General features: G+C 48.1%; 1 protein-coding gene and 1 pseudogene across 1 annotated transcript in view; one reads left to right on the top strand and one right to left on the bottom strand.

Annotated features, from left to right (window-relative positions):
- Positions 1–9970, top strand: part of KANK4 (KN motif and ankyrin repeat domains 4) — a 32712-nt gene extending 22742 nt beyond the window's left edge. Inside the window, exons 8-9 of the mRNA XM_069479182.1 lie at positions 4292–4492; positions 9866–9970. Of these exons, the coding sequence (XP_069335283.1) occupies positions 4292–4492; positions 9866–9970 (306 nt within the window). The remainder of the gene's footprint in view (positions 1–4291; positions 4493–9865) is intronic.
- A 4583-nt stretch (positions 9971–14553) lies between these two features.
- LOC138390962 (small nucleolar RNA U3) lies at positions 14554–14630 on the bottom strand (annotated as a pseudogene).
- Between the last annotated feature and the right edge of the window lie 10511 nt (positions 14631–25141).

The raw sequence follows: 25141 nt of genomic DNA, 5'->3' as shown, positions 1-25141 counted from the left end.
GATCCTCACTTCCCAGGCCTAGGCTTGGCCCAGAGAGTTATTGTAGAGTTCTGCTGGTGATTGGTCAGTCTACCTGGAGTGCCTCCTCAGTCCTTGAAATAATCAGATCTCAAAACACTCCTGTCTTCCTTAGCTCCTCATCAACCAATGTGAGTGCCCTTGTTCCAGGCACACAAATCATGCCCCAGTCCCTAGGAGTGGTGTCATAGGCCAGGGTGGGAAAGCAGTTAGCTGCCAAGAGCCAGTGAGTCAGGATGTGTGGGCTCCACTAATTCCCTGGGTCACCTGTGCATCAGGTCAGAAGGTCCCTCAAAGGTCACCTAGGTCTACTTCCTATTTTTTTACAAAATCCTACCAGATGGTCTCCAGCTTTCTTATAGTGGTCTCCCATTCCATTACCTCCAGTGTCAGGAAACTCGTGTCTACCAAAGTAGCCCATTTGTTACTCTAGACAGCTCTGATAACTTTTAAAACTGAATCAAAACCAGATACTCTGAACCTTTCATAGAGTGATTAAGTAGAAGTTGATTGGAGTTCATGCAAAAAAAAAAAAAAAATCTCATGACAGCAAAGGTATACAAGGCAACTCGGAAGGTTGGAATGTCTGTTCAGCTTCTGGGCTCCTCTACTTGAGAGCACAGGGTGGGGATGTGGTCCTTCCCCAGTAGGGCTTTGAGTTAGACAAGGCTCCATGCAGAACAATGGGAACTACTCAGAAGGTTATTTGCCCATTTTTTGACCATGCAGGAATGAATAGAATGAATGAATAGGGTGCATTTAACTCTCCTTTCCCCCTAGAGTGATCATCAATATTACAGTAGCATAATTGACAAGAACTGGGAAGAACATGAGATTTTACCCTACATTAAAGCTAACATGTTAGTCTGCTACAGTTTCATGGATGCTGGCGGAAGACATGAGACCTCTGTGCCACAGACAAAGGACAATGTTTTGCCCACAGCCGTAGCAGCAGCCACAGTGTCAGCATTGCCTAATTCCCAATTCCCACAGGGCAGCGTGAGGAGGGCCGGAGACCTGAGCATGGAGCAAGTTGTATTTCAGGACAGGAACCCTGAGCTCAGTGAACCCGAATCTTTTATAACGGGCAAACGTGCCCTTTTCTCAGGAGATGCTGTCTCTATCTTCCAAGGCTCTTCACTGTATAAACATCCTTAAAAATATAGTCTAGGCTGGGCGTGGTGGCTCACGCCTGTAATCCTAGCACTCTGGGAGGCCAAGGCGGGAAGATAGCTTGAGCTCAGGAGTTCGAGACCAGCCTGAGCAAGAGCGAGACCCCATCTCGACTAAAAAAAATAGGAAGAAATTTCTAAAAAAAAATATATAGAAAAAATTAGCCGGGCATGGTGGCGCATGCCTGTAGTCCCAGCTACTCGGGAGGCTGAGGCAGGAGGATCCCTTGAGCCCAGGAGTTTGAGGTTGCTGTGAGCTAGGCTGATGCCACGACACTCTAGCCCGGGCAACAGAGTGAGACTCTGTCTCAAAAAAAAAAAAAAAAAAAATAGGCCGGGCATGGTGGCTCACGCCTGTAATCCTAGCACTCTGGGAGGCTGAGGCGGGAGGATCGCTCGAGGTCAGGAGTTTGAGATCAGCCTGAGCAAGAGTGAGACCCCGTCTCTACTAAAAATAGAAAGAAATTATATGGACAACTAAAATATATATAGAAAACATTAGCCGGGCATGCTGGCGCATGCCTGTAGTCCCAGCTACTCAGGAGGCTGAGGCAGTAGGATCGCTTAAGCCCAGGAGTTTGAGGTTGCTGTGAGCTAGGCTGATGCCACGGCACTCACTCTAGCCCGGGCAACAGAGCGAGACTCTGTCTCAAAAATAAATAAATAAATAAATAAATATATATATATATATATTTAGAGAGAGAGAGAGAGTCTAGAACAAAAGGGCAGATTCTTGTGTGCTTTCCTCACAAGACATGTAGAAAAGCATGAGACCCATGGAAAATTGTTCCCCAACAATCTGTTTAACTCCACTGTCCCACATTCCCCTGAAGCGATGACAGATAGTAGTTGCCTAACCTGATGGCAAAGTCGCTTCGCACTTTTCATCTGATAGCAACCCCAGTGATGGCAAGAAACAGATATTTATAAACTACTTTCTGGTTTTCAAAGTACTTTCACCCACCTACAACTCTGATTCCATAAAACTCAATACAGCTGTTTTCGCATTAAATAATGTTCCCGACAAACATGTTAATTTTTTTTTTTTTCTAAACTGGCCCTCTTGAAAGAGGAAATGCTTGCAAGAGGACCAAAATCAACTCCTTCTTTTTATGGAGGAGAAACTGATGCTCTAGGCGGGTTCTGGGCTCATCCCAGGCCACCAGAGGAGGGATGAGAATTCCTAGCTGCAGCTGTTGCCTTCAGCTCCCCAGGGCCTTTGTGGGAGAGGTGAGGGGCAGGTACCCGATTAAATGGAAATGAGCCAGGAGTGTTCCAGGGACAAGCTGCGGACTCCTCTTTGCATCTCTGGGTCGGTGCAGTGCCTGGCATAGAGTGGCACTCTGCAAATGCTCATTGAATTAAATTGTGCTGAATTGGACCAGGACGGTGGTTGGGGAGGAAGGGGCCCTGCCTCAGGCAGGGGCACAGGCATGAGGACAATCTGCATATGTCATCTGGCTTTAATAATAGTTGGAGAGAAGGGTCTGGATGGAAACCTCATGGTCTGGTTAGTCCAGCAAACAAGCATTATCTCAGGGCTGAGTTAAAAAAAACCAAAAAAGCAGACAGGCCTCTCTGGAAAGATCTCTCTGGGTTCCAGAGAATTGGGGAACCAGGATATCTAATAATACATACTCACATACCGAGCACCTACCACGTGCAGAGCGTTTGTCAGACGCTACCTCTAAGCCTCGTAATGATAATAACAGCTAACACCTGCCTAGCACTTGCTAAGCACTGGGGTCTTAGCACAACCCCGTGAGGCAGGTGATACTGTTAATCATTCCCACTTTACCAAATCAGGAAAAGTCACAGAGAGCTTAACTTACCCGCGATTGCATAGGCTATCAGTGGCAGAACCAGGATTTTTCTGATTCCAAACCCCTTTCCTTTTCTCTTAGCCTCAGCGTTCTGGGCAGGGAAGCATAGTTCACCATTGACCACAGGTTGGAGTTTTAATCAGTCAACACATCAGCACACAAGTCCTGAGCACTTTATACATGTAAGACGGTGCATTCAGAGCCTCGGGGGATCTAAAAGGACAGAGTACATAGTCCTTGCTTTATTCTTGTAACCTTACAAAGCCTGGTGTCCCATCAGAGAAACCTGCTTGGAATCCAGGCAAACCATATAATAAAGTTAGATGAGAGGACTATAGGACTATATATAATATTACATATACAAGAAAATGTATGGGCAGTGAGAAATGATGGTCAATTTGTAATCAGAAAAATTGCTACCACACATGGTTATGTTTACATCCTTTATTTCATTTGATTCATGCAAGAGCCCTGTGAGGTACACAGGACAAATCACTATATTAATTTTTTAAGAAAATAAAAGCCAATAAAGTCCTTTAAATGGCGTATTAATTAAAAAGGAAAAAAAAGAAAAGCCAAGATTCGGGAAGACAAGTGACATGGGCAGGGTCACACACCGGTAAGCTGCAGACCGCAGCCTGGACTTGCTTTCTGACTCCAATCCATGGCTACGTCCACTGATGATTTTAGGGATGTCTGAGATTATTGTCAGTGGCTGTAGAGTAGAATGACCACAGGGATGTGCAGACAGAAATCTTGTTGAGACAAGAGGCTTCTGGGTATCATTAAACTGAAAATACCAGAGGCGTTGAGCAGACCAAAGCTTCCTGGAGAACGCTGGGCCAGGGCAGGCAGTTAGACGCCGAAGTGCTGAAGCACTCCACCTTCATCTGTTCCATCATTCAACGTTTATCAGCACGTACTTGGTGCTGGGCACTGGGAGACAGAGAGAAAAAAAACTTACTCTCTGCCATGAATAATGTCCCAGTCCATGAGAAAGACGGAGATTGGCAAGTTGCAATACCAAGTGGTAAGTGCCGTGTTATGAATCCGGTGCCTGGGGAGTTAGGGGAGGCTTTAGAGAAGATGCAGCATTTGACTGTTGTCTTGGAAGAGTAGAAAGGTGTCAAACAGAAGGCTGTGTCCCATACCAAGGGCAGAAGGAGATTTGGGTCAATGGGCATTTTCTTGAGAAGTCTTTGTCGAGCACACCCAGGCTGCAGGGGGGCCCTACCTGTTGGCAGTAACCTCAGCACACCCCTGTGGCCCTGTGTGCAGGGAGGCCAGACTGCGCTGATGCTGGGAGTCGGCCATGACAGGGAGGACATGGTTCAAGCGCTGCTGAGCTGCCAGGCAGATGTCAACCTGCAGGACCACGACGGATCCTCGGCCCTCATGCTGGCCTGTCATCATGGCAACACCGACATGGTGCGGCTGCTCCTGGCACACCCAGCCTGCGACAGCAGCCTGACTGACAAGGTGAGACTTGTAGGTAATTAACAAGTAGCTGTTTAACTTCCAGTCCTGAAACGTGCCTCGCCAGCCAGCAGAATTCAAAGAACCATTTGGCAGAAACAGCAAAATCAGCTTCCCAAGGCGGCTGTGGGATTTCAATGAGATGATCCAGGGTGAATGCTTGGAGCCTTCGAGCTGGGAAACCTCCAACCCTAACCTTTCACAACACCACCCTGAGGGCATGCGTGGGCCTGGCTGGGCCCCGAGCCTCATCCGGTCAGGCAGTGATGAGGCAGTTGCGGCTGTGGGCTTTGAGGCAGCCACCTGGACGGGGAAGCTCTGTCCAGTGGGGACTCTGGAAAGGGTGTCTCTGACACGGATCCACTCTATGGAGTGGCCCATGTCGTCAAGCCAGCCTGCTTGAAGTTGTACTTCCAGACTCAGGCCTCTTATTTTTTTTTTTTTTTTTTTTTGAGACAGAGTCTTGCTTTGTTGCCCGGGCTAGAGTGAGTGCTGTGGCGTCAGCCTAGCTCACAGCAACCTCAAACTCCTGGGCTTAAGCGATCCTACTGCCTCAGCCTCCCTCCCAAGTAGCTGGGACCACAGGCATGTGCCACCATGCCCGGCTAATTTTTTGTATATATATTTTTTAGTTGTCCATATAATTTCTTTCTATTTTTTAGTAGAGACGGGGGCCTCACTCTTGCTCAGGCTGGTCTCGAACTCCTGACCTCGAGCGATCCACCCGCCTCGGCCTCCCAGAGTGCTAGGATTACAGGCGTGAGCCACCACGCCCGGCCGGGACTCAGGCCTCTTAAATCAACTTCCTCATAAGGGGGATGATGGCGATAACAATAATGATAACTTTAACACCATGAGGGCTCACTGTGTGCCAGGTTGTGTACCAAGCATTCGCCATGGACCATCTCATTTAAATCCCACCGCAGCCTTGTGAGGTTGGTTCCATCGCTGCTGCCACTTTGCTCGGGGAAATGGAAGCACCAAATGGTCAGATTCCACGCCCAGGATCACACGGCTAGTGCCACCCGGCTCTGTCATACTCCTAAGCCCATCCTCTTTACTGTTCCATTGTCATCAGTGTCGTCACATTGAAGCATCCATGTCTCTGGCTCCCGGCTGAATTCCCACACCTAGCAGAGTGCCTGCCACCTGTTAGGGAATGAATCAACAATTGCATGAATGAACCCCTAAACTTTGGGGGTAAATCACCAGTGAGTGATGCTCTTCCTGATGATTACAGTAGGTACTATTTCTAGAGAACTCATGGGAACTAAACCTTTTCTGTGTCTTATCACTCATCCTCTCAACAATCTAGTGAGATAGTGAGCGCCACTTTTTGCCGATAAGGAAACAGGCCTACAGATGTCATGTAACTGTCCTGAGGTTTACAAGCTGCTGAATCTCAGAGGAGAGATGCAAGCCCAGGTCTGACTCCAATATCCTTAATGTTCGCACTATAATTTAATGCTTTAAGCAGACATCTTTATGGGCTCTGAACAGCCACAATTCAAAGGAACAAAAGCCTGGAGAGGGCAAGAGTCCCCTCCCAGCCCAGGGACAGCACCTCTTACTGGGCCACATTTGAACAGTGATTCAAGCTGCTGAGCACCTCAGTCACACCCGGAGAGCAGCCACCCCATCCCGTCTCCAAGTCCTCCGAACCCCAGCTCCCCTCTAAGCCGTGTCTGAGATCATTGTAGAGCACAGACCCTCTTGAAATTCATATGGAACAGGCGTGGGCTGCTGGAAATAAGAGCCTTCTTTCCCAAACTTTGTGTCAGACAAAGGATCTGTGTTAATGAGCTCCCTGCTGGGTCGCCCTGGAGGAGAAGGAGGCGGCCCTTAATCTGGAACAGGCCTGTACCTCAAAGGCCCAGGGCCCTCCTGGGAGTGACCACTGCTGATGCCCGGAAGAGCCTGAGAGCGGAGCATGAGCTCTGCAAGTCCCTGGTTACCCGGGATACTCAGGAGGTCTGTCGCAGGCCAGAGACCCAAGTGGCTGCTTTCTGGAGATGGAGGAAGAGCCATGGGATCCATTGCACTTTAGACAACTCAGGCCTGATTGTGAGAGCGTGGACTTTGACAGCAAATGCTGATGAGTTTGAATCTGGGTTCAGTGACTGTTTGCCTTCGGGTAGGTCACCTAACCCCTCTGAGCCTCTCTATGCTCCTCTGCAAAATAGGGATGGCAATGGACCATGCCTGGAGACAGAATGTCTGGAGACATTTTTATTTGTCATAAGTAGGGAGAGAGTGCAGCTGGCATCTAGTGGGTAAAGGCCAGGGATGCTGCTAAACATCCTACAAGGCACAAGAGCAGCAAAGAATTAAAATTATCAGACCCAAAATACCAATATTGCTGCAGCTGAGAAAGCCTGGTTGAGGCGGTACCGAAACGCAAGTGGGTTCAGATAACCAGTCCCAGTGAAGTGCTGGATCAGGAAGAACCAGGCCAGGCTGAGGACCAGGGCGGGGCTCTAAGCCTGGAAGGGAGGGACCGGGGTGCCAAATAGGAGAAGGGGTGGAACTCTAGCACAGCAGAAGGTGGAGCATGCTAGGGAAAGCACCCTGGCACGGGGTGCCCAGGCAGTGCGGGCAGCATGCCCCAGGCAAGGCGGGTTCTAGAACCCATGTGACATGGCCCAGTCACGTGCTGCCCACCTGCGTCCAGGTTGATTCAGGATTCACACTCAAACGTCCCAAGGGTGACTTGGGTGAGCACAGTGCCTACATGCACCCAGTGAGAAGTTTCAGTGGGAGAAGGGAACTACCGACAGGGCCCTACCGAGTACCACGGCTTGTACCTGGTGCCTCACATGTAAGGGGAAAGCCCAGTCCTTGGCATAATCCCCATATCACGTCCATACTCATCTTCCTATGGAGGCTGTTAACAGCAGGGATTACTTGGGAATTCCTCTGGGAGACTGAGAGAATTCATGTTGTGAAATTGTTTTCTCTCATCAGCATTTAAAGTTAACTATAAATGCAGAACTTCCAGAACAGCCAGCGAGGCACTTTCCCTAGATTTAGAAGACAGTTCAAGGAAATGGGCCACCCAGGCTCTTCAGGGCCACCAGAGAGAGGAAGACTGGGCCCTAGACCCCAGAGGCTCACCCTTTGAAGGTCTTGTTCTGGCAGCTTCTTCAAAGGCCCATCAAATTGAAAAACTTCTTGAAGGCAGAGACTATGCCTTGTTTGTCTTTTTGTGACGAGTTCTTGCCATATTGAAAGACACCCCCAACATGTGCGTGCTGCCCGAGCCCCCATCTCTACAGGTCGCAGCCAGATTCTCCCTCTCCAGGCCTGCAGTGTAGCTGAGCAGGGCTCGCCACGCCTGGCTCCCACGGGAGCTCCACGCCACAGGCTGGGTCCCAGGCTCTGGCAGAGGCATGCAAGGGACACTCACCCTCCCCAGATGGCCTCTCTGGCCATACTTCCTGAGCTGGATGGGGTCCCTGCTCTCTGTGTCTGCAGCTGAGGAGCCCACAGATGCAGGCTGTGGTCTCCAGATGGACCCTGTTACAAGGTGCATGTCCCCTGGGACCAGCCCTGTGGCTCTTTCCCCAAAACATAGTAATCTCACACTCTTCCTCCTGCTTACACAAAGCACAGCAGGGTGGGGTGCAGGAACACTCATGCCCCTCCCTGAGGGGGCTGTAACAAGACTCCCCTGCTTAAAATCTGTTAAAATCTGTGCGTTTTCTCCACTATTATCCCATGTCAGAAAATACTCATTAGGATTTAGGTTGCTCAGGTTCTTCATCAACTCGAAATCAACGCCGTTACGTTCTCACGCAGCATTCCCTCGTTGGGCAATGCTGGTTGACTGCCGACCAAATGCCAGGCACTGGGCCAGGTGCTGGCCCGCAGCCCTGAACAGACCAGATGGAGTTCCTGACCTTGTGGAGACCAAGATTTATCAAACAACCCCACAAATACCAACGTATAAAGGGTGGTAAAACAAAGTCCAGGGAGGCATGGGGCCTTTTTGGAGAAAGAATCTCATGTGTTTTGAGAAGCCCCTGTGCCATCTTTTGGGGTCCCACTGAAAGGCCACTTCCTTCCCTTGCCTCCCCCTAACCAGCCCCCACCTCCACCCCAGCACAGAATGGCCGTCCTCTCCCCCGAGCTCACTCTGTTCCTCTCTTCCAACTCGGTTAGCTTTTTGCTATGCACTGTAGTTATTTATACCTTGTGTGAAGCTGGATTCCATCCTGGTGCACAGAGGAAAGCCTGAAGAGTTTTAAGCTGGGTGTTAACACTTCCCACCAGCTTCTAAAAGAATTTTTTGCATTTTAGGAAGTAATTCCACATACATACAGTAGAGAACGATCTAGTGGGGTCTTGGATGCCCCCTGCCTAATCAAACCCATTTTCTTAGCAAAATGTAAAAATACTCACACTAGGCTAAATAAGGATCATAGACAGCCTCAGCTTGGGTTTTACCTCCAAAGGAGTGACCAAGAGTGTGGTTTTTGGAGCTGTTTAGATTTCAGAACTGTGGACACAGGATTGAGCCCACTCATAAGAGACTGTAGCTGCCCTCGCGGAGCTCAGCCTCCACCTTTGCCTTCAACTTTCTGTAGAGAATGGCCAGAGTCGCCTGCTGAGCGCCCCTCCTGGTGCAGCTCCTGTAGCCGGTGAGGCTGGCAGCTCCCTGCATTGCCCCGGCAGTGTAAACCGTGCTGTGGCATCGCGCATCAGGGGGTAAAAATGTGCACGTCCTGCGGCATGTGAGCCCACTTCTAAGAGTCAGTCCTTAGGAAATAATTAACAACGGGAAAATGCTTTTTGCTCTGAGTTTATGATAACAGCGTAAGTCTGCCATAGAAGGGAAATGGTTAGCAAATTATGGAAAATTATAAAGCCAAAAAGAAACATTGTGCGCTATATTGTGTAAGAACAAGGAAAATTTTTATACCCTACCACGGTAAGTTACAAATAAAAGCAAGTTCAAAGTTGATGTATACTATCATTCCTCTATTTAAAAACCAACAACAAATTCACACAGGAGTAAAGATTGGAGGGAAATATACCAAAATGCTAACTTTCACTTAGTTCTGTATAATAGAACAGCAAGAGTTCTTTTCTTTTCTCTGTTTTTCAATTTTTTTTTAAAAAAAAGTGTTAAAAACCAGGTGACTCTTGTTTATTTCACTAGCACACATTCCCAGGAGTGAGTGCTGTTTCCATGGAAGGGGACCCATTTCTTGTGCTTTTCATGCCATTTGAACCTCCTCCTCTCCTGGGGTCTCTAGATGCTTGGAATAGACTCCTACGCCCCAAGCATAGCCCCAGCTCCAAACTTGTCTTTACCCTCTGGGGCGGGGGGCAGATAAGATGAAATTTATTTCTCCTTTTCTTTCTCCTCTGTAGGCTGGTCGCACAGCTTTGTCCATCGTTCTGAGATCACCCACCCATATGGAAATTGCAGGGCTTCTGCGGGCCCACGCCGAGCAGGGCAGGTCCCTGGGGCCGTAGTGGCTGTAGGACTGGCAGCAGGAACAAAAGGCTCCTTCTCTGGACTCCTCCCTCACCCTTGGAGAGGGCAGGGGTCGCGGCCAGAGGGCCACCCCTCCAGAGAAGAAACTATGTCAAATATGCACATACATTCCTGTCGTGTAATTCTGCTCATTAGGACGCTTTGTAGTTTTTGCCTTAGGCCAAGCCCCAAAGCTACACGGGCTTCAGAACAGGGTTCAGGGTGCAAGGTAAGGGCTGCACTGGTGTCATCCAAAAATCCAAAGTATCTTCAGCTTTGAATTCCTCGTGACTCCACCCATTGTAGCACCGTGTAGCAAGCAGGCAGGCAGGAGCACAGTAGCACATTAGAAAAGCAATACTTTTTACATGGAATTTTAAAGTGCACTGTCTTTTTGTTTTTTAAAAAAATATATATAATATGTCCCATTGCATATGCATGTCTAGAGAGGACGGGAGGGGATTTAAGCCACCCCGCTAGCAACCATTCTCTAGAGGACCCTAGGAGAATCACCACGCAGATGGGTGAAACAGTAAGCTGAATAAGCCGCATTTGGGGGCTTTGTTTTGATGGCATTGACAGAGAAATCTTAAATTCAGAGGAGGTAGGAAGAAGCACATTGGTGTCAATGCCAAAGGTACAGTCTTGACCATTTCTGAGTCATCAAGTGGCTCCAATTTGCTCCAAGGAAATTAGAATTAATTAAAAAGTTCAATCCAATGACGCACACCGCACATATTTAGGCAGAGTCCGATTATATCAGCTATTCTGAACCTGTGAAAGAAATTAAAGAATCGGAGTGAGCTTCCTCCTGGGGATGAGCTGTTGTCATCTAGAAGGCAACACATTTCCTCCATAGCCTCATCCACAGCTTCCTCCCCGCCCCCCCTCCGCGCCCCCATCCTTGATGAGCTAAGCGAACATCTGGGAACATCTGCCCTGAGGTTTTCCGAGGCTCCTGGCTGCAGAGCCTCCCAGCCAGGCTACAGCAAGAGCGTGGTGCTGGGCAGGGCAGGGCAGGGCCCTCCCTGGACTGAGCTTTCTCCACTGGACAGTTCTTTCCGAAGCTTCCATATGCCCTGGGGCCCGCACGTGCATGGTTGCTATTCAGTGGCTCACTTAAAGGTTATCTGAATGTGTTCTTTCTCAAAATCTCTTATGCAAAAACTCCCCCCTTATAAAAACAGAGACAAAAAAGCTTGATGCGCCCCACACAGGAAACTCAAAAGCTTGAGTTCCCATTTTGGCTGGGATTTGCCAAAATGCCGATTTGCTTGGTGCCCCTTGGGTGAATCAAAGCTTCGTTGGGCCCCAGTTCCATCATCTCTAAACACAGAAATCTCCATACGACCTACCTCCTGGGGGTGCTGCGCAAGGAGCAGCTGATGGAAGTTTTGGAATCCAATTTGTAACCCATTAAAGCTGTCTACAGAATTGTGATTCATAAGACAGGCTCCAAGTCCCAGAGCAGGAACAGCGACATGCGTTGATGCTGCTCAGAGGTGGAGAGAATGGAGCAAATAATGAGCTAAAAATGCTTTAAGTGGGGTTATTTTGACCTCAAAACACATTGTAAGAGCAAAAGCATACATTAATCAATGGTCTAGCCTAGTGCTTTCCGTACATGTATGTGCATACAAATCCCCCGGGATCTTGTCGGAAAAACGGTAGGTCTGGAATGGGGCCTGAGAGTCTGCATTCCTAACCAGCTCCCAGGAGATGCTGATGCTGCCGGGCCACAGCCACGCTTTGCGTAGCGAGGCTCTGGCCTCTCCTTATTGTTTGTATATTAAAATGCTGCCTCTCAATCTTTGGTCTCAAAATTTCTTGGCATTTCTCTGTTCTCTGTTCTTGGGAATTTGCAGTGTGGGTCTTATCTGTCATTGTGTCCTCTGCAGACTGCAGGAGGAGGTCTGTGTCCTATGTTGCCAGCTTACGATCTATTTCTGTATCTCATCTTAGGGTGGCAACTTTCATTGGGTAACTTTTTTTTAAATATTTCATTTGAGTCCAACTGCTAACAACAACTTATTTACTAGAGAAAGCAAACTGGTTTTCCTAGAGTTTGAAGACTAGTACTCATCATGGTCAAAAAGACTCTGTCTATCCTTTCTGCGATTTTTAACAATTTTCTTTTAATATTGAGTTTTGAATGTGAACATATGATCTCCTCCCTCATAACCACTTCATTCCATTGGAATGTCTGAGCCCAGGATGTGGTGAGATGAACAACACAGCCTGCCTCCCTGTCACTGTCCCTCGGCTCTAAAATTCATTCAACAAGTATTTATTGAAACTGCCAGGTGCTGACACTGTTCCCGACATTAGAGACATCACAGTGAGCGTAGTTCAGTCTCTTGCCTTCCCCTCCACTAGAGAAATCCAACAAAAGGTGAGAGGGAAGCCCAGAGTACTACAGGGGTACTGATAAAGGGCACCAGAGGCCAGGCGAGGTGGCTCACGCTTATAATCCAAGCACTTTAGGAAGCCAATGCGGGAGGATCACTTGAGGCCAGAGACCAGGCTGGGCAACATAGCGAGACCCTATCTCTACAGAAAATAAGAAAAATTAGCTGGCCATGGTGGTGCATGCCTGTAGTCCCAGCTACTCAGGAGGCTGAGTCAGAAAGATCGCTTGAACCTAAAAGTTGAAGACTGTAGTGAGCTATGATTGCATCCCTGTACTCCAGCCTGGGCAACAGAGCAAGACCTTGTCTCAAAAAGCAAGTGGGGGAGGGCGGACAACAGAGCTGGTCTTAGGAAGTTAAGAGCGGCTTCCTGGAGCAATGGTATCTGAACTGAAAACTTAAAGATTAATGGATATTGGCCAGAAAAGGTTGAGGAGTGAGAGGTAAAGAGAGGCGAGTGTGCCAGACAGACAGAATCGTACTGCCGAGGCTGAAAGAAGGGAGAGCAGGCATTTGGGGACCTTGTGTTTGAGGGGGACACTGAGATCAAAGGGTGGATTTCTAAAGGATGAGATTGAAAATACATGGGGACCAAACCAGAGGTGCTGTAAAAGCTGTGGGAAGGCTTTATTCTAAAGGCGATGGAAGCTATTGAAAACCAGATTTAAGACTGAGAAATGCATTCCTTTAACCCTCATTTAAAACATATTTATCAGGTACCTTCTCCCTTCCAATACTATGTTTGGGGCTGAGCTATGCTAGCGGGTAAAATAGGCACAGCGTTTGCAGCAGTTTAGCAGGGAAGAAGGATGAACTTCCGTGGAGTACGAGACATGTTGCACCTGGGAGAGCACAGGGTGCCATGGGGGTGCATAGGTGGGGCCCTCGGCCTGGTCTGGAGTGCAGAGGGGGTCCAGGAAGCCTTCCTGAGGGATATTTAACCTCTCTGAATGAGGCATAGGAGTTAACCAGGAAAAGAGGAGCAGGAGAACTTTCCAGGCAAAGGAAGGGGCACGAAGAAAGCCCCAAGATGAGCGAGAACATTGATTCATGGCATTAAAAGAACGTCAGTGTTTCTAGAGAAGGAAAGGGAAGGAAGATAAGGCCAGAAGGAAAGCCGCGGCAACAAGTTTGGACCCATGTTTGGAACTCAGGAAGCAATGCTCAGATTTACTTTTTGGAAAGAGCACTCCAGTTTTTTGAACATGAGTGACATCTATTCAACAAACATTTGTGGACAATCTATTCAGGGTCCTGGGCTCCAGAGTTCATGGTTTGGTGGTCGGGGTGACAGAAGTAGGCTAACGACAACTATGAAACATTTAAGTGGCAGAGGTCTGAATGGTGTGGCGGAGACTGACTTGAACAGAAAGTCAGGGAAGCCTCCCAGAGGAGGTGGCTTTTGAGCTACGCCGTAAGGATGTGCAGGAGTTTGCCAGGGTATTCTAGCTAGAACAGCAGGCGTAAAGATATAGTATGTAAGGCCGAGTACAGTGGCTCATGCCTCTGATCCCAGCACTTTGTGACACCTCTGCACTCTAGCCCAGGCAACAGAGCAAGACCTTGTCTTAAAAAAAAAAAAAAGAAAAGAAAAGAAAAGATATGGCATGTGAAAAGGCATGGCCTGTCCAGCAACAGAGAGAATTTCAGAATGACCTAAGGGTCAGCAGGAGAAATGACTGGAGAGAAGATTTGAGAGGGATGTCGGGAGACCTATCTCCCTTGTATGATGATATTAAGAATTTGGTTGGTTTTGTGGGTTTTTGTTTTTGTTTTTTGTAGAGATGGGATCTCAATCTGTCACCCAGGCTGGAGTGATCTTCCTAACTCAGCCTCCTGAGTAGCTACCATGCCCGGCTAATTTTTTTATTTTTTGTAGAGACGGGGGCGGGGGGGGGGGTCTCACTATGTTGCCCAGGCTGGTCTTGAACTCTTTGCCTCAAGCAGTCCTCCCACCTTGGCCTCCCAAATTGTTGGGATTACAGGCGTGAGTCACCGCACCTGGCCAATATTAGGAATTTGGACTTGAGCCTGTAACTTGAGGGAGAATAAAAGACCCTTTTGAGAAGACAAAGTTCTCTGCAGAAAAATGCACATCTGTGCAAAACTTGCATGTAACTTCAGAGATTCGAAAATCTGCTCTTAATTTATTTTTATTTTTTATTATTTTTTTTATTTTTTGGTGCTCTACATGTTCAGAGAAACTTCTCTAGTAATGAACTATTGAAATGATCCCTGAAAGTATAGTCTTTCAAAAATTTGTACTTAAAATCTCACTGCTGGAGGCAGTGGGGAGCCACTGGAGAATTCCTTAACAGTGGAGCCATGTGATCAGATTTGCTCTATGCCAGCACGTGGTGACAAACCAGATGGTGGAGAAGGGTCAAAAACAGTGACAGGAGAATGGTAGCACCGTTGTCCCCCAATATATAGTCTTTCCTTCCTCCTCAGTATTAGAATCCGCAACTTCAGCTGGGCACCCAGAATAGAGACTCCATTTCCCAGCTCACCTTGCAGCTTGCTGCGACCACGTAACTAAGTTCTGGCTAGCGAGATGCGAGGGAAGTACGTGTGCAAACTCTGGCTCCTGCCTTTAAAGGCGAGGGAAATGCATTTCCCCTTTCCCACTGGCTGGAATGTGGTAGCAATCCATGTTCATCTAAAAAGATGAGGCCAACCTCTCAGGGACACTAGAACAGAAAGTCAGAAGGAGCTTAGGTCCCCAATGCCACAGAGCTGTCGTATCTTCTCTGGGCTACTTATTCTGCATTTGAGATATGAGCAAGACATAATCTTCTAACTTGTTAAGCCATGGCACATTTGGATCTTTTGGCAGTAGGAGTTGGACAAATGCACTCGGCACCACATGGCAGTCTCAAGGGTCAAATGCTATGGTGAGTGGATTTTAGACTGGCAAAGCTTGGGAAGGCCTTTTGGAAGGAGCATGCTGCCAATGCCCAGGCATAAGGGACGTCTCCCTATGACACCAGCCCCTACAGTGCAATCACCCAGCCCACAGCCCTACGGAAAGTGCAGCTTTGTGTTGCCCTCGCAGATTCCTGAATACAGGCTGTGCACCCCAAGACAGCCAGTCTTAAGTGAGTCATTGCCTATGAAGTGCCTTGGCGTGGGAATATGGGCAGGATCATTGGCTTATCTCAGAAATCTGAATGAAGAAACACGCAGAGTTTAGGCAGGAGTGTGGGGTATGGTTAGGGAGTGAGAAGAGAGTGCAGCCATGAGGTGACGTGAGACACGAGAACAGATGTGAAATTTGCAGAAAGGGAGGTCAAGACAGGCTGAAAGACTGAACAAGAGGAGCTGTGAGGTAGAGAAAGATCGAGAGCAAAGCGAAGAACAAGCATATGAAGTAGAAGCCTGGTGGACGATCTGCCAAGTCCTCCTTGCCTAGAAAGGTCCCCTCCCCGGCCCCATTCTGCATCCCTGTGACTCAGCAGGAGCCGCCACGGGCCTGCAGGGAAACTTGGCCATTGAAGGACAGACACCAGACACCGCCGGGGCCAATCAGGCCCTCTCCTGGGAGTTTTGGAACTGGGATTTAGGGGAGACATTCAGTCTCCTTCTGGTGTTTGGGCTGTAACGTGTAGATCTCAGAAGCTACAGGGTCAGCCTTATGGGCCGAGGGGCAAAATGGACTTTTCAGCCACAAAGGCTGAAGCAGACATTTAGCGCAAAGCAGAGGCGAGAACTTCTGGCTTCTCCAGAGCAACGCTTGCTGCTTCACCGGGACCCCAACAGATACCCACCCTTGAATTCTGTAACCACACTACTTGTTTTCCTTTTCCCAGTTTCCTCTCTGGGTTACGCAGCATGGTGGGACGCAATGAAGGCACCGTGTCTGGAGTCAGAGATCTCAGGTGCTGAACCCCAGCTGAACCGCTTGTCCACTCAGGCTCTTGGTCTGCAAACTGGGGGATAATGGCTCCTCCTCTGTTCTCCCAAGTGTTTAATTAGCTAAAGTACCCTGTGTGGTGCTCAGCCCCCATGGCAGATCTCAATATAAAGGAGACAGCTGGCCCTTTCTCTTGGTCATTTGATCCTTTCCTTGGACCTAGTTATAAAAACAGCAACTTGCCTTCGCTGAGTACTAAAATGCCCAGGCATCAGTCTCAGTGGCTTTGTATGACGTCACTTACTTCTCACAATAGTCCAGTGAGATAGATACTAACGTTATCCTTGTTTTACATATAAAGAAACTGTAGCACAGAGAGGTTAAGTAACTCATCTAAGGTCACACAGCCTAGTAAACAGTAGATCTGGGATTTTGAGCCAGGAGATCAGGCTCAGTACTCACACTCCTGCCTGCCGTACACCTGGAGCTCTTTATGCTCCCTCAATGGTGACTCAGGCTGGGGAAGGGGTGCCTGGCAGCAGGGGGTGGAGAGAACAGGAACCCAGCATTAAGCCAGTGGCTAACCTTCAGGTCCCACTGGGTCGCCCAAGGACAGAGCAGACAAACAGGTAGAGCATTTGAGACTGGCACAGGTGAGGTGTCGGGACGCCCATGTGCTCAGCATTCCTGGGGAAGAAAGAGGCCTCTGTCCAGGGCCCAGATGGTCCCCACATTGCCTCGACTGCTCCCTAAGGAGGGAGTTCCCTACAGTTCCAAATCCGTTTCTTCCCCCTGCTCCATCTTGGAGAGAGAAGGGCTGGGACAGAGGAAGCCCAGCTGGTGTCCGAGGGGTCCCACCTGACTCCCTGTCCGCCCGTCTCCACGTCCCGCCCTCAGTCCACTTCCATGCTTGGAGGAGGCCTGGAAACGGCTCCTGGGCCTTTGGTCTGAAGTCACCAGAATTATTCTGTTGCTGGATGGGGATTGGGACAGCACATGCTCTGAGCCATGTGTCACCTTAGAAGTGAGGGAATTTTCATTCTTCTCCCCAAAAGAGAAAACTCTGGGAGAAAACTGTCCTTTGACCCCCTCCCCCACGATGCCAGGGTCAGAGCCAGAGCAGGACCGGAGCAAAGCGCAGGCCAGTCTCTTGGTTCTGAGAAGCAGAGAGGACGCAGGCTGGGCTGCTCTCCACCCCTTGTGGGCTCAGCGGGGCAGGCCCAGCCCTGTGGGGGACGCTGCTGTTCTGCCTATGGCCAGAGTGACCCTGTCATTCTGTGCTCACGTGTTAGGATGGTCACTGTGTCAATCTAAGGCTCGTCCTGCTTTTGAGCTTGAATCAGTAATAAAGTTGATGTCTGTCTCTGAAATCTCATCTTTTGATTGGTTCCCAGCTGGGGAAATGAGAAAAGTGATGCTGTTTACTGGCCCCCAAGTTCCCTCCCCCAAGGCCCACACACTCCCGGTCACCACACCGGCTGTGGGTGACGCACACCCTGGTCCGGCCAGGAGAAGTGGGATGGGAAGAGGGGTGGGGGCAACAGGGGGAAATGGGGCACTGCCAGAGCCAAGGGTGTCTCAGCCCACAGTTGACACGGCCCATGGACGGGCTCGCCGCCACTGCACAACTCAAGGGGGCGCCATCATCGTGTTCTAGTGAATGGCACCTCAGAGCTGTGTTCCAGGAGTTGCCATTCACAGAGGACACATGGCGCTCCCTGGAGTTGTCCAGCAGAGTGCCCTGGGTCCCAGCATGAGGTAGGACAGGGCCTCGCAGCAGGGGAAATGGGGCCTCCAGGCCTCGAGGTTCAGAGGTCTGGCCAGGCAGACAGGTGCACTGAGACGCAGGCGAGGCCAGACTGGGGTCGGGTTTGCCTCCCAGGAGCCCGTCCAGGAATCACAGGGCGGGAGTCAGTGGTCCCAGGTGGGGCTCAGCCCTAGTGGCAAGAGGAGCAACAATTCAGAATAGCAACGACTATGGAGCCCCTGGGCCAGCCCCCGCCAGACATACTCTGGGCTGTAAAATGCTCACAGCCCAGCAGGGAACAGACACCGGAGCCCAGGGACTCAGTCTGCACTGAGCTGAGTCTGGCGGCATGGATAGGAAGGGGTTCACCCGGCAGAGGGGTGGGGAGCATGGCAGGCCAGGGGGCCAGGCGGGAAAGGGCACCGGGATGTCATCTGACCTCCAGCAGCGGGCAGACACCTGGGACTCAAGAACCTGGAGGATTACAATAACCTTTAAAACCTTTCTTTATTGATAAGTCAGCATGTTGACGTGCTTGACATTGACACCAGGGATGTTGAAGAGTCTGAATTTGCAGGCTTCAAGGCCGTGGCACACCCTGCTAGACCCACAGCTTCAGAACCTCTCCATCCTCCTTGCATTCCTCTAGGCTTCCCTTGGGTAGGCTGGGAGAGGAAAGGGGAGAACCACATGGAGAGCACTGCGGCTCTGGCCCTCTTAGGAGGAAGTCCTGAGAGTGTGTCAGATGGCTCTCTTGAGAATGTGACCAGCTTTGAAGTGCATCCTCAGATTTAGGGCTATAACCATAATTCAAAAAATATATGAAAAATCCCACTCAATACCCTGTTACACTGCACCTGGACAAGACTTCCTGGATTAAACACAGACTGTTCACAAGCTCCACAGGTGATTCTTGTGCACGCTAATGTGTGAGGTCTGCTGTCCCACAGACTACCTCGAGAGCAGTGCTTCTCCAAGTTTAGTGTACAAGTCACCTGGAAGTCTTGTTAAAATGCAGATTCTGGGCCAGGTGTGGTGGCTCACGCCTGTAATCCTACCTCTCTGGGAGACCAAGGTGGGAGGATCACTTGAGGTCAGGAGTTTAAGACCAGCCTTTGCAAGAGTGAGATCCTGTCTCCACTAAAAATAGAAAGAAATTAGCTGGGCAACTAAAAAAAAATAGAAAAAATTAGCTGGGCATGGTGATGCACGCCTGTAGTCCCAGCTACATGGGAGGCTGAGGCAGGAAGATCCCTTGAGCCCAGGCGTTTGAGGTTGCTGTAAGCTATGATGACACCATGGCACTCTAGTCCGGGCAAAAGAATGAGACTGTGTCTCAAAAAAACAGACAAACAAAAATGCAGATTCTGATTTTTTAAGTCTGGGTGGAGCCTGAGATTCTGCATTTCCAACAAGTTCCCAGGTGCTGCTAGGCAGGGACCCCACTTTGAGTTGCAAGAAGAAAGATCCACAAGCAGAAACGCTGGTTGTCTCTGAGGAGATGGCAAGGGGAAGGAACGAGAAGGAGACTTTGTACTCTGTACTGTTTGGTCCCTCATGAATTTTTTTTTTTTAACTCTGTGCATGTATAATTTATTCAAGAAAAATAAAAATTTTAAGTCACTGAATTCCAGAATCAAGTTTAAGCTTCTAACTATACCTCCTGCTGCCTTCAGGATCTGCCCTCTGCCTGTCTCCCTTGTTGAGCTCATGCTGTCCCCAGCACCTGACACTGGGGACAACATAACTGCTTGTATAGGTTACTAAGTATGAAATGTCCGATTCTAAGTTTGACAGTTGATATCTCTGACATTTCACTTTGACACGTCTTGTTTCATTTTTATTGTGAAGGTACATCCTCAGTCTTTTCAAATGCACGTTTTGGCTTGTGATTATCTTTCCCATTTTTTTTAGAGCAATTTTTGTGAAACCATGGATAAGTCAAAAATTCGTGTTATTTTCGAATACGAGTTCCGTCTTGGAACCAATGCAAGTGCAGATATCATTGAAGAGTTTGGGAAGGATGTGGCTAATGAACACACAGTAAGTCAATGGTTTGAGAAGTTCCGTTCTGGTAATTTTAATCTTGAAAATGAGCCACGTGGGTGACCTGAGACCAAGGTGGATAATGATGAGCAGAAAGCTATAGTGAAAGTGAATCCATCTCAACCTATGCGTGAATTAGCAACAAGGTTTGATGTTACTATTCCAACAATATTGGGCCGTTTGAAACAAATTGTCAAGGTAAGGAAGCTGGATAGATGGGTACTGCATGAATTAAATGAGCATCACGAGAGAAATAATATCAAAGCTTACCTTTCGGCCGGGGCACGGTGGCTCACACCTGTAATCCCAGCACTCTGGGAGCCGAGGCAGGAGGATTGTTTGAGCTCAGGAGTTTGAGACCAGCCTGAGCAAGAGCGAGACCCCCGTCTCTACTATAAATAGAAAGAAATTATATGGACAGCTAAAAATATGTATAGAAAAAATTAGCCGGGCATACTGGCTCATGCCTGTAGTCCCAGCTACTCGGGAGGTTGAGGCAGGAGGATCGCTTAAGCCCAGGAGTTAGAGGTTGCTGTGAGCTACGCTGATGCCACGGCACTCTAACCCGGGCGACAGAGCGAGACTCCGTCTCAAAAAAAAAAAAAAAAAAAAAATGCTAATGATGTCTGTTTGCTGGTCCACTGCTGGTATAATCCACTACAGCTTCATGAAACCTGGTCAGTCAGTTACAGAGAATGTCTACTGCAACCAACCGTATAAAATGATGAGGATGCTTGCGATTAAGCAGCTGAGATTGGTCAATAGAGACAGGCCAATCCTCTTGCAAGACAAAGCTCAACCACATGTCACACAAACAACGCTGCTCAAACTACAGCAGCTGGACTTGGAAACTCTCTGTCATCCACTGTATTCATTCACCAGACCTTGCACCAACTGACTAGCACTTCTTCCAGGCTTTGGACCACTTCTTGCAAGGAAAAATATTAAATTCTCAACAAGCTGTGGGAAACACCTTTTTCAATGTCATCGCCACTTGCTCTCCAGGCTTCTTCACTGCTGGCATAAACAAGCTACCATTAGGATGGCAAATTGTGTGGATAGTTTAGGAGCATACTTTGATTAATTGTACTGCTTCTTATTTGAGATATGATAAATTACACTTTTTCTTTTCTTTTTGAGACAGAGTCTCACTCTGTTACCTGGGCTAGATGCTGTGGCATCAGCTTAGCTCACAGCAACCTCAAACTCCTGGGCTCAAGGCATCCTCCTGCCTCAGCCTCCTGAGTAGCTGGGACTACAGATGTGCACCACCACACCCTGCTAATTTTTTCTATTTTTAGTAGAGATGGGGTCTCTTGCTCAGACTGGTCTCAAACTCCTGATCTCATGCAGTCCTCGGCCTCTCAGAGTGCTAAGTAAACTACACTTTTGATTCAAAATTGGACATTTCATATTTAATGACCTAATATATAGGGGTACTTCCTTATCTTAAGTTAGCAAGTCCCGAAAGGCCATCTCCAGTGGGTGTGATATCATGGAAGGTCAACAGATGGCGCAGTAGAGCCCATATGAAAACATTTCTCTAAACCAGAGCAGCCGGATGTGTTTAATGCTAAGACACTAGAAGCATTTCTGATAAAAATCAGATACAAGAGAATGCTTGATATTACCACTGTTCCTGGATATTGTTCTAGAAGTTCTTGGCAAGGCAATTAGTTAAGGACTGAATTAAAACATATAATTAATAGGAGATTGCAAAACTGTCATTATTTACAGACTATATGATTGCATATCTGGAAAAAACAGACACCGTTTACAACTACTAGCAAAATAAGAGATTATTTATAAAATTAATATTAAAAACAACATCTTATTAAAAAATAATTTCTGGTTAAAAATATAATGTGAATTTCTACGTCAGGATGATAGATTGGGCACATTCTAAAACACTACCTTTCATGGTTAATACATAGAAATACTAAATAAAATATTTATTTATTTGTTTTTTTGAGACTGAGTCTTGCTCTTGCTCAGGCTGGTCTCGAACTCCTGACCTAGAGTGATCCTCCTACCTTGGCCTCCCAGAGTGCTAGGATTACAGGCATGAGCCACCACGCCCGGCCCTAGATAAAATATTTTAAAAAACTAATTTTACTTATTAAAATATTTAAGAATACATGCCTCAAAAGCAATAAAGGGGACTCCATAGGTGTCAGATACAGTGAGCAGGAGCTGAAGTAGGCTAGCCCATGAGAGGACCAGGGACAGATATAGGCTGTAAAGGCTTGGCAGGCATTCGAGAAGGAGCCGGAACTGGACTACGTGTGTTAAGCTGGAGCCAGAATCAAACTCCCCATCTACAAGTGACAATTGGAATGGTCTTTCACTAGCCCAAGTTCTTTTTTTTTTTGAGACAGAGTCTTGCTCTGTTGCCCGGGCTACAGTGCCGTGGCGTCAGCCTAGCTCACAGCAACCTCAAACTCCTAGGCTCAAGTGATCCTCCTGCCTCAGCCTCCCGAGTAGCTGGGACTATAGGCATGTGCCATCATGCCCGGCTAATTTTTTGTATATATATTTCTAGTTGTCCAGCTAATTGCTTTTCTATTTTTTTTAGTAGAGACGGGGGTCTCGCTCTTGCTGAGGCTGGTCTCAAACTCTTGACCTCGAGAGATCCTCCCGCCTCTGCCTCCCAGAGTGCTAGGATTACAGGCATGAGCCACCATGCCCGGCCTAGCCCAAGTTCTTAACTAGAAGATGAATTATTCCTCCCAGTCTGGACACATGAAATTGGAATTCTAAGCCTGTGCCATGGGGATGGGGCTTGCATTCTCAAAGTGGCAAAATCCAAGCCAATCCACTAATGTAAAAAATTATCTGGAATCAGGAAACCTAAAATAGGACCTGGGCAGAGGCAATGAGAGACCTTCACAGCCCAAGTCACTTGAGGAGAAACCTCTTGAGTAAGAACGAATTATTACACATGTGAGGAAGTCCAATGCCATCTGAGTACAATCAACATACTTTAATGAGAGAACTCATCCCTGAAGCAGTAAAGATACTAGAGCAATCTAAGAGAGAATTTAAAGTAAATGTATCTAAGGTATTCAAATAAATAGAGACCAGCACCATTAAGCATACATAGGGTGTGACTCTCTGCTAGAATGACTTGGGCCAATAAGGCTTCCAGCCTTAGCCACTTGCTATGTCAGAATCTGTTCTCCCCCACAGTCTTTTAGCCAAGGTCCCCATGGGCCACCTGCACAGCCCCAAGGCCCCTGCCCCTTGATGTGATTTCCGCTTTGGAGTCCTTGGATGTCAAGGCACCACCGTCCACTCCAACAGCATTCCCTCAATATGGATTTCTAACAGAAGGGGGAGTGGAGGGGTCTCCATCCATTGCTACCTAGAAGGTCCCTTGTTTCCCTAGGCTATTCTGCCACCTCTGTCAGAGCTCAGTAGGGCATCAGGAAGGGCCAACAATCTTAAGAGAGGGAGGAAAAGTTCTGTTATGTCTTTCCCTCGTGGCTGCCTGGAGCCATTTCCACGGTGACTTACTCCTGGATTTCTTACTGTTGTCAAATTTCAACTCGACAGCCATCCCTTACATTGTCTATATAAACCCAGCACCACTCAGTCAGAATAATGCTTATTTGATTTGGGTACACATTTCTGAGTAGCAGAAACTGAGAAGAAATAAACTCATATTAATGTTTTAGGAAAACATTTACTAATCCACTGCCTAAAAGCTGGGAGTACCTTCCAAAGTCAAGAAGAAATGACATGGTATTATCTGCTGACTTTGAGAACCGCAGCTCTGCTCCCAGGACTGACACAATGAGCCCGCTCTGCAAGCCGAGCGCAAGCCCACCGTGCTGGAAGCCCCTGTAACCAACCTATGGCCAGGGAGAGCCAGACTCCACTTCAATCACAGCGAACTGGGTTTCTTCTGCCCGGGAATAGTCTCCATCCCGAGATGTCCGGTGGCTCCTGACGAGATGTGGGTTCTGCCAGCGTGTCTGACCTTGCCAGTGTTCATTCCAATTCACCCCTGCCAGGCACGCCCCGTTCCGACAAGCAACACATTTGGGAAAGGTTACCAGTGTCCTTGCCTACAGCTCCCTCTTCAGGCAAACACAGAAATACAACAGACGCTCTCTGCTGTGACACTTTTCTTTGAGCAAATCTGATTTTAGTTTCTTGCACCAGTTCCATGAGGTAGAACCAAAGCTAAGCTGGAAGGTGGGGAGAGAGGGGCAGAGACAGGGGGAAGCCGGGATAGGACTGTGCTGTCTCATAGGTCAGGGGCAAAGCCCTTGTCCAAGAAAACTGGGCACTCTCCAAACATCTCCCCAAAACATCTCGTACTGTCAAGCGATATAACCATGAAAAAATAATAAAACGGTGCACACCGCCTGGGGGATGGACACGCTTGAAGCTCTGACTTGGGTGGGGCAAAGGCAATATATGTAACCCAAACGTTTGTACCCCCGTAATATGCTGAAATAAAAATAAGTAAATAGAGAAAGAAAGAAGGAAAAAATTTTTTTAAATTTTTAAAAAACCACCTAATACATTTAGATTCTTTTTTTTATGTGGAATTTGGAGAAATTGGACTGGTGAGAGTTTGGACTTTCCATTTTTAGGATCTACTTATTTTATTTTATTATTTTTTTTGAGACACAGTCTCACTCTGTTGCCCAGGCTAGAGTGCCATGGCATCAGCCTTGCTCACAGCCACCTCAAACTCCTGGGCTGAAGCAATCCTACTGCCTTGGCCTCCCGAGTAGCTGGGACTACAGGCATGTGCCACCATGCCCGGCTAATTTTTTCTATATATATTTTTTTAGTTGTCCATATAATTTCTTTCTATTTTTAGTAGAGACGGGGGTCTTGCTCTTGCTGAGGCTGGTCTCGAACTCCTGACCTTGAGCAATCTTCTCGCCTCAGCCTCCCAGAGTGCTAGGATTACAGGCATGAGCCACCGCGCCCGGCCAGGATCTACTTCTTTAAGAGTTTATCGGCCCGGCGCGGTGGCTCACACCTGTAATCCTAGCACTCTGGGAGGCCAAGGCGGGAGGATTGTTTGAGCTTGGGAGTTTGAGACCAGCCTGAGCAAGAGCGAGACCCTGTCTCTACTAAAAAAAATAGAAAAAAA

Source organism: Eulemur rufifrons, chromosome 8, assembly GCF_041146395.1.
Source record: "Eulemur rufifrons isolate Redbay chromosome 8, OSU_ERuf_1, whole genome shotgun sequence".
NCBI lineage: Eukaryota > Metazoa > Chordata > Mammalia > Primates > Lemuridae > Eulemur > Eulemur rufifrons.
Note: the sequence above shows the minus strand (reverse complement) of the source record. Positions and strands in the feature narration are given on the sequence as shown.